The sequence below is a fragment of the Bidens hawaiensis genome, unplaced genomic scaffold (genome assembly GCF_021521415.1).
Source record: "Bidens hawaiensis isolate Kalapana, Puna unplaced genomic scaffold, B.hawaiensis_p1.1 tig00024094_1, whole genome shotgun sequence".
NCBI lineage: Eukaryota > Viridiplantae > Streptophyta > Magnoliopsida > Asterales > Asteraceae > Bidens > Bidens hawaiensis.
Window position 1 is genome coordinate 86,578 of NW_027493797.1, and position 13,658 is coordinate 100,235.

At 41.6% G+C, this 13,658-nt stretch overlaps 1 protein-coding gene across 1 annotated transcript in view; it reads right to left on the minus strand.

The window, feature by feature from the left end:
• The window catches only part of LOC143568711 (uncharacterized), a 35,231-nt gene extending 22,024 nt beyond the window's left edge, over positions 1-13,207 (minus strand). The window contains exons 1-2 of the mRNA XM_077054794.1: positions 13,128-13,207; positions 12,979-13,049 (exon numbers count right to left, since the gene is read on the minus strand). Coding sequence (XP_076910909.1) covers positions 12,979-12,981 — 3 coding nt within the window. The 5' untranslated portion in view covers positions 12,982-13,049; positions 13,128-13,207. The remainder of the gene's footprint in view (positions 1-12,978; positions 13,050-13,127) is intronic.
• Between the last annotated feature and the right edge of the window lie 451 nt (positions 13,208-13,658).

Genomic DNA, 13,658 nt, shown 5'->3' on the forward strand with positions numbered 1-13,658 from the left:
CGCGAGCGGGAGAGACAACCGCACGAAAGAGGGTAATGATGGCAGTATATCTCAGCATACGGGCGGTTCAATAGGGTTTGATGAGCATCGTATCCGCTTGGTAAGCTAGTTTTATTTGTAAATTCAATCTTAAAAAATTAGGTCAAAAATTATAATTGTTTGTGCTTTAACGTTTATTACATTACTTCTTATTAGGAAAAAGAACATGGTCGAAAAGTTAAGTGGATTGAAGTATTCTTAGATACCCACCTTAGCAAAGAAAGCAAGAAAAAGTATTGGGTGGACGAGCTCAACATTAATAGCCTTGTTGGATTGGATTTTTGTACGGAAAAGTCAGAACACGCATTTGTAAGTTATCTTTATCATTTTTCGTTTTGTTATATAACTAGGTATAACATATCAACCAGGGGCGAGCAAATGAAATAGACCATTTCATATTTCATATACATGTGGTAACATAAAAACTGCTAACACTATAATTTAATATACATGTGGTATACTCATAAACGGGTTGGTTCGGTTTATAACTAAAAATTTAAATGAAAATTACATACTGATTGTCACACCCCGATCGTGATGGCGGAATAATCGAGGCGCGGCGACTAAGTCGTGATTGTTGAGCACAATAGTTTAAAAGTCTAAATGCATAAACATAACCAAAATGTCAAATATTACACCATCCAGGTAACATGAAACAAATTGTTTTAATACAAAATATCAAGTTTCCAAATAACTCCTAGACTAGCCTTCATCTCTCTAAGGCCTCTAAACTTGCTAGGGATTTCTTGCTGCATTATTTCCTGAAAACATGTAACAAACTGTCAACTACTTAAAGTAGATGAGTGAATTCATAGGTTTAAAGAAAAAGAGTTTATACACAAACATACTAGTATAGGTTGTAGGGGTTTATATATAGGGTGTACCTGCGGCTAACCCACCACTCCTACAACTTATACTACTATGTTTGGATATAATACCCGGTTTTAAGATGGTTTGTAAGAAAAGGTCTCTTGGTTTTCCCAAAGAGGTTTTTGTAGTAAGTAAAACATGAAATGTTCTCCTGGACTCTCAGCGGGCTTATTATTCACCCATTAGAGTCGTTTGTGATAAGATTACTCAAAGATTTGTGGTCTCCCAACGGTACATGTAGCACATAGCAGTTAAGCATAAATAAGGACATATAGATTTGAGCATGCTAAGTTTACTAGATAAACCAACACCAAGATCCCACTGTTTACTAGTATCCAAGATGATGGTGAATAAATGATGATGATGATGAATGATGATGGAACTCAATGATCACACAAGACTTGATTGACCCCACGCAAGACTTAAACCAAGACTACCTCGTTCTTGTCATCCAGGACTCAGCTAGGTTCCACCGAGAGTAGGATAGACTCCCCAAAGAATCCTGGGTTCCCTTGGTCCCTACCGAGACTAGTATAGGTCCTCAAGAGTTATGGATTTCACCGAGACTAGTATGAAATCCCATGAGTTACGAGTGCCACCGAGAATAGAATGCCACTCATGGTCGCGAGTTCTACCGAGAGTAGAATAGACTCTCGCGTCCAATTCAACTCATGATGCTTTGATCTCTAGATTTCCATGCTGACACAATGACTATGATGATATGAATATGATTCCCATTCCCATGATGTCAATGTTCATAGAATTTCCCATACTCATTGATTTCCAATGTTCTTAGATCTCCATAAGTTGATGGGTTTTCCCATGTTCATAGATTTCCAAAGTTTATAGATTCTTAAAGAGCTTGTGGATTTCCGCACGTGTGTAGAAATCCAAAAGTTTATAGTTTAAAGAGTGTTTGCATAAATGCATAAATGATTTTATCCAAGCGTGTAAAGTTACCATGTTTCCACCCCATAGTTTTGAAAAGCTTAAATAGGGGCTATGAACTCACCTTGATCTCGGGTTAGGATGGTGCTACAATAGATCTCCTTAGCCTAGAGTTGAACATATATATAAGGTTAACAACGTGCTATAAGTCTAAGAAAACGAGCTTACGCGGCCTCGAGCAAAAACTGGGTTTTAACGACGAAACAGCTTGGTTCTGGCTTGATTCGATCGAATAGGAACACGTTCGATCGAATAGACACACATTCGATCGAATCTGTGGCACGCTCGATCGAACTAGAAACACATTTGGTCGAACCAGTTGGAAAAACTCGTTCGGTCGAACATGGAACTTGTTCGATCGAATAGACACTCGTTCGATCGAATACGAAACTCATTCGGTCGAATGAGTTGGAGACCATTCGGTTGCTTTCCTATTCGATCGACTGGACTGATTCGATCGACTGGTTCGATCGAATGAGTCTGATTCGACTCCTTCAAGCTGGGCGACGGAGAAACCTACGGGTTTTTCAGATTTTCCAGATTTTTGACCCAAAATCGAAGTTTTTGACATGGAAATGCTCGGGATTGAAAGGGCTATCGATTCCTAGTGATTTTAAACACAAAAGCCTGCATTTTGACACCAAAACAAGACGGTTTTTGACCCGAAAACTCTAGAAACGAAAATGGGTGTTTTTGCTCGATTTGAGGCCGAAAATGGTTATGAAAATGGATGATTTTCAAGAAGATCTTACCAAGAATAACAACAAACAGATTTGTGGACTCGGATTTGAAGTTTGAAGACTTTCTCTCTCTAGTTTCTCTCTCTAGAATGAGAGTGTTTGGGTGGGAAGTGTTGGTGGAAATGAAAGAGATGGTGTAAGAATACTTGATTTTCCGCTTAAATACTCGGGTGACTCGGGTTCGGGTTTAGGCTACCGACGGGTCAAGACTAGTCGAGTTCATAAGTTTTTAAACAAACTAAAACTTTTTCAGCAAAACTTTTATAAAACCAGTTTCCGAATAATTATTTGAAATCTTTTTAAATAAGAACATTTAATTTTTTGAAAGCATAAAAATTAATATTTTTCAGGCGTAAATGTCGTTTTATAAAATAAACATTTTAAATGATAAAAGCAGATTTTTCCAATGATATGGGTTCCGAACTTATCGTCCAGAATCCCAAAGTCTATAGTTTCCGATGATTTCACGATCCTAGTTTACCAATCGAATTTCAGGGCGTTACATTCTCCCCAATTTAGAGGAATTTCGTCCCGAAATTTAGAACTTAGTATAGTTGATGCAATGATGTTTTAGATCAAATGATCCCATGATGACCACTATGCGCCACTACCCCTAATTTTCGTCTTGGATACCACCCAAATCAAGTTGAAGGGGTTTATATATAGGGTGTACCAGCGGCTAACCCACCACTCCCTCAACTCCACTTGGGTGTTTCTTTCGACTCCTATTAGTTCAATGACACACAGGACGACACACTATTTTCCACTACAAGGCATCACCTTCAAGCTTTACATCAGACATATTCATTTCGGATTGAAGGGGTTTATATATAGGGTGTACCAGCGGCTAACCCACCACTCCTTCAATCCCCAATGAATAATTCCCTCAATAACTCTTGAATTTAACGCCTCACAGCTGCCACGCTAACTATGAGTCCCTAATTCCAAGTCTCGCTTCAGACATAATCAACTTGTGCCGAAGGGGTTTATGTATAGGGTGTACCAGCGGCTAACCCACCACTCCTTCAACATTCATTGATTAATTCCCTACACGAAGCTTGAGTTCATGACTCATAGTTACACAATAGCATATTGTTTATACACGTATACACCTGTGAACTTGATGTAATTATATTCCGGACTATAATTACGAGTTCACCTTGTATCAATGTATAAACTCCATTGTGTGCGGCTAGAAAAATCGACACGACACCACACACACACACACAACCATGCTTCATGAATGCTAGAATGATGACAAATTTTGGCTCAATGATACATAGTTTACCCCAATGTTTACATGATTAAGTATGCACAACTTGTGTTTTCCAGCACGAGTCATGGGTAGCCAAACTTGGTGTTATGCAAATAAGAGAATATTTATAAGCAAATAGGAACAACATGATACTTCATTGATTGATATTGGTCCCTGATTACATGATTACTATTACATAGACTCCAAGATTTCTAGAATTACAAAGATGATGACTATGCGAACAGATGAGGGTATTCCTCCCTCATCTTATCCTCTCGTTCCCATGTGAACTCGGGTCCACGATGGTTGTTCCAACGTACCTTGACTATGGGTATCCGGCTTCGCTTAGTCCTTTTGACTTCTCGATCTAGGATCTCGACAGGTTCCTCAACAAAGTGTAGTTTGTCGTCGATGCGAACCGTGACGATCGGGATTTGAGCGGTCTCGTCAACGAGGCACTTTTTGAGTTGCGACACCTGAAAAACGTTGTGAACACGGCTGAGTTCTGGAGGCAATTCCAAGCGATAGGCTACGGGTCCGACCTTTTCGATGATCTTGAAAGGTCCTACGTACCTTGGAGCAAGCTTTCCCTTTTTCCCGAAGCGAACAATGCCCTTCCAGGGGGAAACTTTGAGCATTACGTGATCGCCTATTTGGAACTCCAGAGGTTTGCGGCGTTTGTCAGCGTAATACTTGTGTCGACAGCGGGCGTCCTTAAGTCTTTGCTGGATGATGGCGATACTGTCAGTGGTTTCCTGTATCAGTTCCGGGCCGAGGATTTGAGAATCTCCGGTCTCGGACCAACACAGTGGAGAACGACATTTCCTGCCATAGAGTGCCTCGAATGGTGCGCATTTGATGGTAGCATGATAGCTGTTATTATATGAGAACTCTGCAAGAGGAAGGTGAGTCTCCCAGCTACTACCGAATTCAAGGATACAGGCTCTGAGCATATCCTCCAGGGTTTGTATGGTCCTTTCGCTCTGTCCGTCCGTTTCAGGATGATAGGCAGAGCTAAGTTTCACACTTGTCCCAAAGGCTTTCTGAAATGACTTCCAGAACCTTGACGCAAAAGAGGGGTCACGGTCAGACGTGATGCCCTTAGGCACACCGTGACGGGTTACGATCTCACGAATGTAAATCTGCGCCAGCTTCTCCGTAGTGTAGTCCTCGCGGACAGGGAGAAAGTGGGCAGACTTGGTCAAGTAATCCACGATAACCCAAATCGTGTCATAACCGCTGGGTGTCCGCGGGAGTTTGGTGATGAAGTCCATAGCGACTTCGTCCCACTTCCACTGCGGTATGATCGGTTGCTGTAGCAGGCCAGATGGTCTCTGATGTTCAGTCTTGATCCGCGAGCATGTTAGACATCTACCGACGTATAAAGCTATGTCTTTCTTCATACCCGGCCACCAGAAGTGAGACTTGAGATTCTGATACATTTTATCACTGCCCGGGTGAATAGAGTATCTGGATTTGTGCGCTTCGTTCAGGATAAGTTCTCGAAGTGGTTCAGAGTTTGGAATCCACATGCGATTTAAGTAGTAAAGTATACCATCAAACTTGGTTTCAAACTTCCGTTCGGCACCGCAAGATAGCATATTTTTGAGATCACCACCAGCAATCGCTTGCTTTTGAGCTTCGAGAACCAAGGAGGGAAGATTGGACTGAATACGGATCGCATGCAACTGGGTCCTTTCCTTGCGACTTAACGCGTCAGCCACTACGTTAGCCTTTCCAGGGTGGTAGCGGATTTCGCAGTCGTAGTCACTTAGGAGTTCAACCCATCGACGTTGTCGCATGTTTAGCTCCCTTTGGTTGAGGATGTGTTGTAGGCTCTTGTGGTCGGTGAAGATGACACATTTCGTACCGTATAGGTAGTGTCTCCATATTTTTAAGGCAAAGACCACAGCACCCAATTCCAAGTCATGAGTGACATAATTCCTCTCATGACTCTTGAGTTGACGCGAGGCGTAAGCGATGACCTTACCGCGTTGCATTAAGACGCAGCCTAGACCTTGGTTCGAGGCGTCGCAATAAACAACAAAATCATCGTTACCCTCAGGAAGTGACAGGATTGGTGCATGACAGAGTTTATGTTTCAATGTTTGGAAAGCCTCTTCTTGCTCTTGGTTCCAAATGAATGGTTCCCCTTTTTGAGTTAACATTGTGAGAGGCAATACGATCTTTGAAAAGTTCGAGATGAATCGACGGTAGTACCCAGCTAAACCAAGAAATGAACGAATTTCGGTTGGCGTTGTAGGCGCTCCCCAATTTTTGATGGCTTCAATCTTGGCAGGGTCGACATGAATGCCTTCCTTGTTAATGATGTGACCTAAGAATTGAACTTCCCTTAGCCAGAATTCGCATTTGGAGAATTTGGCGTAGAGTTGCTCTTTCCTCAGCAGATCCAAGGTAAGCCTGAGATGAAGCTCATGGTCGGCTTTAGAGCGGGAATAAACGAGAATATCGTCAATGAAGACGATAACAAACTGGTCCAGGTATGGACGACAAACGCGATTCATGAGATCCATGAACACCGCAGGGGCATTCGTCAAACCAAAAGGCATGACTAGGAACTCGTAGTGTCCATAACGAGTTCTGTAAGCGGTTTTCGCGATGTCGTCCTCCATGACGCGTACTTGGTGATAACCTGAGCGTAGGTCGATCTTGGAAAAGTAAATGGCTCCTTGCAGCTGGTCGAAAAGATCGTCAATCCTTGGTAATGGATACCGATTCTTGACCGTGAGTTTGTTAAGCTCACGATAGTCTATGCACATCCGGAAAGATCCGTCCTTCTTCTTGACGAAGAGGACTGGAGCTCCCCATGGAGATGAACTAGGGCGAATAAAACCCTTGTCTAGTAGTTCCTGTAGCTGGCTCGATAATTTCTGCATTTCTGACGGAGCCAAACGATACGGAGATTTTGCCACGGGGGTTGCACCGGGAACTAATTCGATGTGAAATTCGACTTGTCGGCTAGGAGGTAGTCCGGGTAAGTCTTTAGGAAAAACGTCTGGAAATTCACGCACAACGGGGACATCAGAGAGCTTCTTCCCCAAAGATTTCTTGATGGAGACATGAGCTAGGAAGGCGAGACACTTCTTTCGAAGGCATCGCCGAGCTTTAAAGCAGGAGATTAATTTCAGACATCTGCCTGATCTTTCTCCTTGAATAATTATGGACTCGCCAGAAGAACAAGGAACGCGAATGAGCTTCTCAGCACACACCACTTCCGCGTGGTTGATGGACAACCAATCCATCCCAACAATTACATCGAAACTTCCCAATTGCATAGGGATGAGGTCAATGTTAAGAGACGTCTGATCAAACGTAAGCGTGCAATTGCGAACGATTTTGTTCACTTGGGTAGACTCTCCGTTTGCCATTTCGACAGAGAAAGCGGGGTCTAAGACAGAGGTTCCTAGATTAAGCAATGGGACCAACTCGCTAGAAATAAAACTCCTATCTGCACCCGTGTCAAATAGAATAGAAACCCAGAGATTGTTGAGAATGAACGTACCAGTAATGACGTCAGGATTTTGGCGAGCTTCAGCAGCGCCAATAGTAAAGGCTCGGCCTCGGGCCGGAGGAAGATTTGCAAGACGAGGACACCTGCTCTTGAAGTGGTCCGTGGCTCCACACTCGAAACAGCCTCGAGTGTTGTTGGGTTGGGAACTGCTGCTCTGTATTGCCAGTTGATTACCTTGAAATCTGCAGCGTTCCGCTAGGTGCCCCAAACGTCCACAGTTCGTGCATTTCCAGCACGGGGTTCCGGCAGGGTGATGAAATTGGCAAGTGCCGCACTTGGGGTGAACCCCAGTGTACTCCCTCTTTGGCCTTCCAGAAGGGGTGGGAGCAGGAGCGACAGAGCTGATTGGGGTTGCGGGAGTAACCATCGCGTAACTGCTAGCCTTACGTTTTTTGATGCGGTTGATCTTTTTGGATGAGCCCTCAGCGGCCTTGCCCGTGTCCTTGGCTAGGACCCCAGTCTTAACCTGATCCTGGGTCAGTCGGGCAGCTAGTTCAATGGCCGCTTGTAGGGTTGATGGGTCAGCCCCGATAACGATTCCACGGACAGTGTCAGGTAGGCCATTGATGTAAAGCTCAATAGCCCGGGAGGGAGGGGTGACCAGGTGTGGTACGAGAAGGGAGAGCTCGTGAAAACGCTCCGTGTACCCTTGGTGATCAGCGCCCTTCATTCTGTGCACCCAAAACTCAGCTTCAAGTTTCTGCACCTCACTGCGAGGTACGAACTCGCGGGTAACCAAAGCTACAAATTCCGACCAGGTCATGGCCAAGGCAGCCTCACGCCCGCGGGTTCTTATCTCGTTGTTCCACCAGGTCAGCGCGCGTTTAGACAACATGCTTGCCGCGTGCGTGACTTTCAGTGTCTCAGGGCACGAGCTAATAACAAAGGCAGCCTCCATCTTTTCGATCCACTGGAGGAGACCAACGGCGCCTTCTGAACCGCTGAAGCTGGTGGGTTTGGTAGCCATGAAGTCCTTGTATGGCTTATTTGCTGGTTCGTTTGCGTTCTGAGCTGGAATTTGGTTGGCCCCAGAGGTTCCTTCTTGCCTCAGCCCCTGGCTGATGGCTGTTACCATGCCTGGTAACACAGCCGCGATCTGCTGGGCTATAAGGTTGGCTAGATCAGCGGAGTCCAAGGGGGCGGGTGCACGTCTGGGAGGCATTCTTGACAAAACGAAAACGAAAAAAAAAAAACGAGTGTTAAATAGAATCAATGACACGCCAAAGATTAAGAATAGAGAACATAGATTATACCAAGAACACAGAATGACATGGCTCAAGAGATTAACAGTTAATATGCAACACATAAGCACGCAGCACGTATATAAGTGTAGACATGTGATTGTGATGCATGAGCTATCTAGAGTCAAGGATCCTAGGTTATAGTCTAGGTCGGTTTCCTAATTCCCTATAACCACTGGCTCTGATACCAATCTGTCACACCCCGATCGTGATGGCGGAATAATCGAGGCGCGGCGACTAAGTCGTGATTGTTGAGCACAATAGTTTAAAAGTCTAAATGCATAAACATAACCAAAATGTCAAATATTACACCATCCAGGTAACATGAAACAAATTGTTTTAATACAAAATATCAAGTTTCCAAATAACTCCTAGACTAGCCTTCATCTCTCTAAGGCCTCTAAACTTGCTAGGGATTTCTTGCTGCATTATTTCCTGAAAACATGTAACAAACTGTCAACTACTTAAAGTAGATGAGTGAATTCATAGGTTTAAAGAAAAAGAGTTTATACACAAACATACTAGTATAGGTTGTAGGGGTTTATATATAGGGTGTACCTGCGGCTAACCCACCACTCCTACAACTTATACTACTATGTTTGGATATAATACCCGGTTTTAAGATGGTTTGTAAGAAAAGGTCTCTTGGTTTTCCCAAAGAGGTTTTTGTAGTAAGTAAAACATGAAATGTTCTCCTGGACTCTCAGCGGGCTTATTATTCACCCATTAGAGTCGTTTGTGATAAGATTACTCAAAGATTTGTGGTCTCCCAACGGTACATGTAGCACATAGCAGTTAAGCATAAATAAGGACATATAGATTTGAGCATGCTAAGTTTACTAGATAAACCAACACCAAGATCCCACTGTTTACTAGTATCCAAGATGATGGTGAATAAATGATGATGATGATGAATGATGATGGAACTCAATGATCACACAAGACTTGATTGACCCCACGCAAGACTTAAACCAAGACTACCTCGTTCTTGTCATCCAGGACTCAGCTAGGTTCCACCGAGAGTAGGATAGACTCCCCAAAGAATCCTGGGTTCCCTTGGTCCCTACCGAGACTAGTATAGGTCCTCAAGAGTTATGGATTTCACCGAGACTAGTATGAAATCCCATGAGTTATGAGTGCCACCGAGAATAGAATGCCACTCATGGTCGCGAGTTCTACCGAGAGTAGAATAGACTCTCGCGTCCAATTCAACTCATGATGCTTTGATCTCTAGATTTCCATGCTGACACAATGACTATGATGATATGAATATGATTCCCATTCCCATGATGTCAATGTTCATAGAATTTCCCATACTCATTGATTTCCAATGTTCTTAGATCTCCATAAGTTGATGGGTTTTCCCATGTTCATAGATTTCCAAAGTTTATAGATTCTTAAAGAGCTTGTGGATTTCCGCACGTGTGTAGAAATCCAAAAGTTTATAGTTTAAAGAGTGTTTGCATAAATGCATAAATGATTTTATCCAAGCGTGTAAAGTTACCATGTTTCCACCCCATAGTTTTGAAAAGCTTAAATAGGGGCTATGAACTCACCTTGATCTCGGGTTAGGATGGTGCTACAATAGATCTCCTTAGCCTAGAGTTGAACATATATATAAGGTTAACAACGTGCTATAAGTCTAAGAAAACGAGCTTACGCGGCCTCGAGCAAAAACTGGGTTTTAACGACGAAACAGCTTGGTTCTGGCTTGATTCGATCGAATAGGAACACGTTCGATCGAATAGACACACATTCGATCGAATCTGTGGCACGCTCGATCGAACTAGAAACACATTTGGTCGAACCAGTTGGAAAAACTCGTTCGGTCGAACATGGAACTTGTTCGATCGAATAGACACTCGTTCGATCGAATACGAAACTCATTCGGTCGAATGAGTTGGAGACCATTCGGTTGCTTTCCTATTCGATCGACTGGACTGATTCGATCGACTGGTTCGATCGAATGAGTCTGATTCGACTCCTTCAAGCTGGGCGACGGAGAAACCTACGGGTTTTTCAGATTTTCCAGATTTTTGACCCAAAATCGAAGTTTTTGACATGGAAATGCTCGGGATTGAAAGGGCTATCGATTCCTAGTGATTTTAAACACAAAAGCCTGCATTTTGACACCAAAACAAGACGGTTTTTGACCCGAAAACTCTAGAAACGAAAATGGGTGTTTTTGCTCGATTTGAGGCCGAAAATGGTTATGAAAATGGATGATTTTCAAGAAGATCTTACCAAGAATAACAACAAACAGATTTGTGGACTCGGATTTGAAGTTTGAAGACTTTCTCTCTCTAGTTTCTCTCTCTAGAATGAGAGTGTTTGGGTGGGAAGTGTTGGTGGAAATGAAAGAGATGGTGTAAGAATACTTGATTTTCCGCTTAAATACTCGGGTGACTCGGGTTCGGGTTTAGGCTACCGACGGGTCAAGACTAGTCGAGTTCATAAGTTTTTAAACAAACTAAAACTTTTTCAGCAAAACTTTTATAAAACCAGTTTCCGAATAATTATTTGAAATCTTTTTAAATAAGAACATTTAATTTTTTGAAAGCATAAAAATTAATATTTTTCAGGCGTAAATGTCGTTTTATAAAATAAACATTTTAAATGATAAAAGCAGATTTTTCCAATGATATGGGTTCCGAACTTATCGTCCAGAATCCCAAAGTCTATAGTTTCCGATGATTTCACGATCCTAGTTTACCAATCGAATTTCAGGGCGTTACACTGATTTTGTGGGTGTAATATATAAACGGGTTGGTTCGGGTTCAAGTCCATGAAACCAAACCGGTAGTAACGGTTTGGTTTGGTTTGGTTTAAAAGTTATACGGTTTGGTTTTGGTTTACATAAATTAAAAACCGTTATTAACGGTTTGGTTTATAGTCTGACGAAAAACCGCGAAAACCGGACCGTGAACACCCCTACTTGTCTTTGAGGTTTTGCCTTACATTAACCCTTTATTAGTTATGATGCTAATATTTTTAACAATTTTAGGTTCGAAAAGTTAGAGCCGAAATGGAAAAAGAACTAGAAAATGAAAGGAAGTCAAGAAACGAGTTGGAAGAACGAGGAACAAATGGAACAAATGGAAAAAGAACGTAAGGAAAATGAAGAAAGGAGGCAAAAAAATCTGATGAGCTTATAAGAAAGTTTGAGGTCGGTAGTAATTAGTAGTAGTTTCAAATATTTTGAATTTATAACTTATTAGTGAAGGTTTGGTAATGTAAACCTGTTTTGAATTTATATTGTTGGGTTTGTTAAACTTATGAAAAAAAACATGTTTTGAATTTATGCTAATGTGTTAGTTACATTTTTAGCCACATTAACAATAACCTCCAGTGTCTATATGATATGATTGGCCATACAATACATCACTATGTGTGACGAAAAGTTTGACATTTGCCACACTTTAAATTAGGAAAAAAATTATGTGTGACAAACGGTAAGACAATAGCCACACCTCAAACTACAAAAGAGTGTTTGACTGGCAAGTTCACATTTTTTGCCACATTGACAATAACCTCCAGTGTCTATAAGATATGATTAGCCACACAGTACCTTACTATGTGTGACGAAAAGTTTGACAATAGCCACAATTTAAATTACGAATAGCATTATGTGTGACAAAAGGTAAGACAATGGCCACACCACAAACTACAAAAGAGTTTTTGACTAGCAAGTTCACATTTTTAGCCACATTGACAATAACCTACAGTGTCTATATGATATGATTAGCCACACAGTACCTCACTATTTGTGACGAAAAGTTTGACAATAGCCACACTTTAAATTAAGAAAAGCATATGTGTGACAAACGGTAAGACAATAGCCACACTATAATCTACGAAGGAGTGTTTGAGTGGAAAGTAAACATATTTAGCCACTTTTAATGTAATATCCAGTGTCTATATAATATAATTAGCCACACTATTATTAAATTTAAGTGGTCGTTGCTTTGCTATATCCACACGCTATAGGTCACAATGCACGCTTAACACAACCCTATTGGCCACATTATTATAAAATTCATGTGGCTGAAACATTAATTCATGTGGCTCTATACGTGCAATGGTCACTCATAGTAAATAGTCATGTGGCCATTTCTACCGTTTAGCCACACTTATTGGAGAGACTTCTTGATTGTCAACAACTAATGCCTGCACCCTTTAGCCACACTTTTTACCACATAAGGCCACTAAAAACTGTGTGCGGCCATATCATACCCACGGTGTCGCGACCTTTTGCCACATATGACCTGAACCAAATGTGTGTGGCTAAAGGCCTACGGCCACACTTTTTTCGTGTGGCTGAAGGTCAATATTCACGTAGTGGTTGCGGATTACCATATCCTCAAAATTTTCAAAGGTAGTCGAATCAACTTGATGATAAGTTAAGTTTCATCGACTTGACCAAACTACAAAAACAAATAAACATAAATAAAAAAAATAATATCATTATCCATTGCCCATTCCCAAGTAACTCGACCTCTAACTTGTGGTATATAACATGAAACATGCTCTGCTGATTTTATCATCGCTTTGTTACAGAAAGTTGCATATGTGCTTGGAAGCTACAATAAAAGAAACATATTAGAAACCATATTTAAAAAAATAAAGAAAGAAATATGTAATTCGTATATTAAATTATCTTTATTGTAAAACGTGGCCACTGGATAAAGATCAACGGGCTTTACCTAAATTTGTAAGCTCGTTGTAGCATGAAACTTTAGGGAGAGGTGTGCACTCAAAATTTATATCGATGCTATCAACTTTGACTTTCACATAGCCCTCGTCCATTTTTTCCTCATTAAAAGTCCTATCCACAGTAGGATACACAAGCCCCTGTATCGACTATTTTTTCTTCACCGGAAGGGTAAGGGAATAACAACTCACAAGAAGTACACTCCTACAAGATGATATAACATATATTAAACACAACATATTAACATACTATAAATATACTACAAATATAACTACCTCGATCACTGGATAATGGATATGAGATCCACCAGACGTGTCACTCG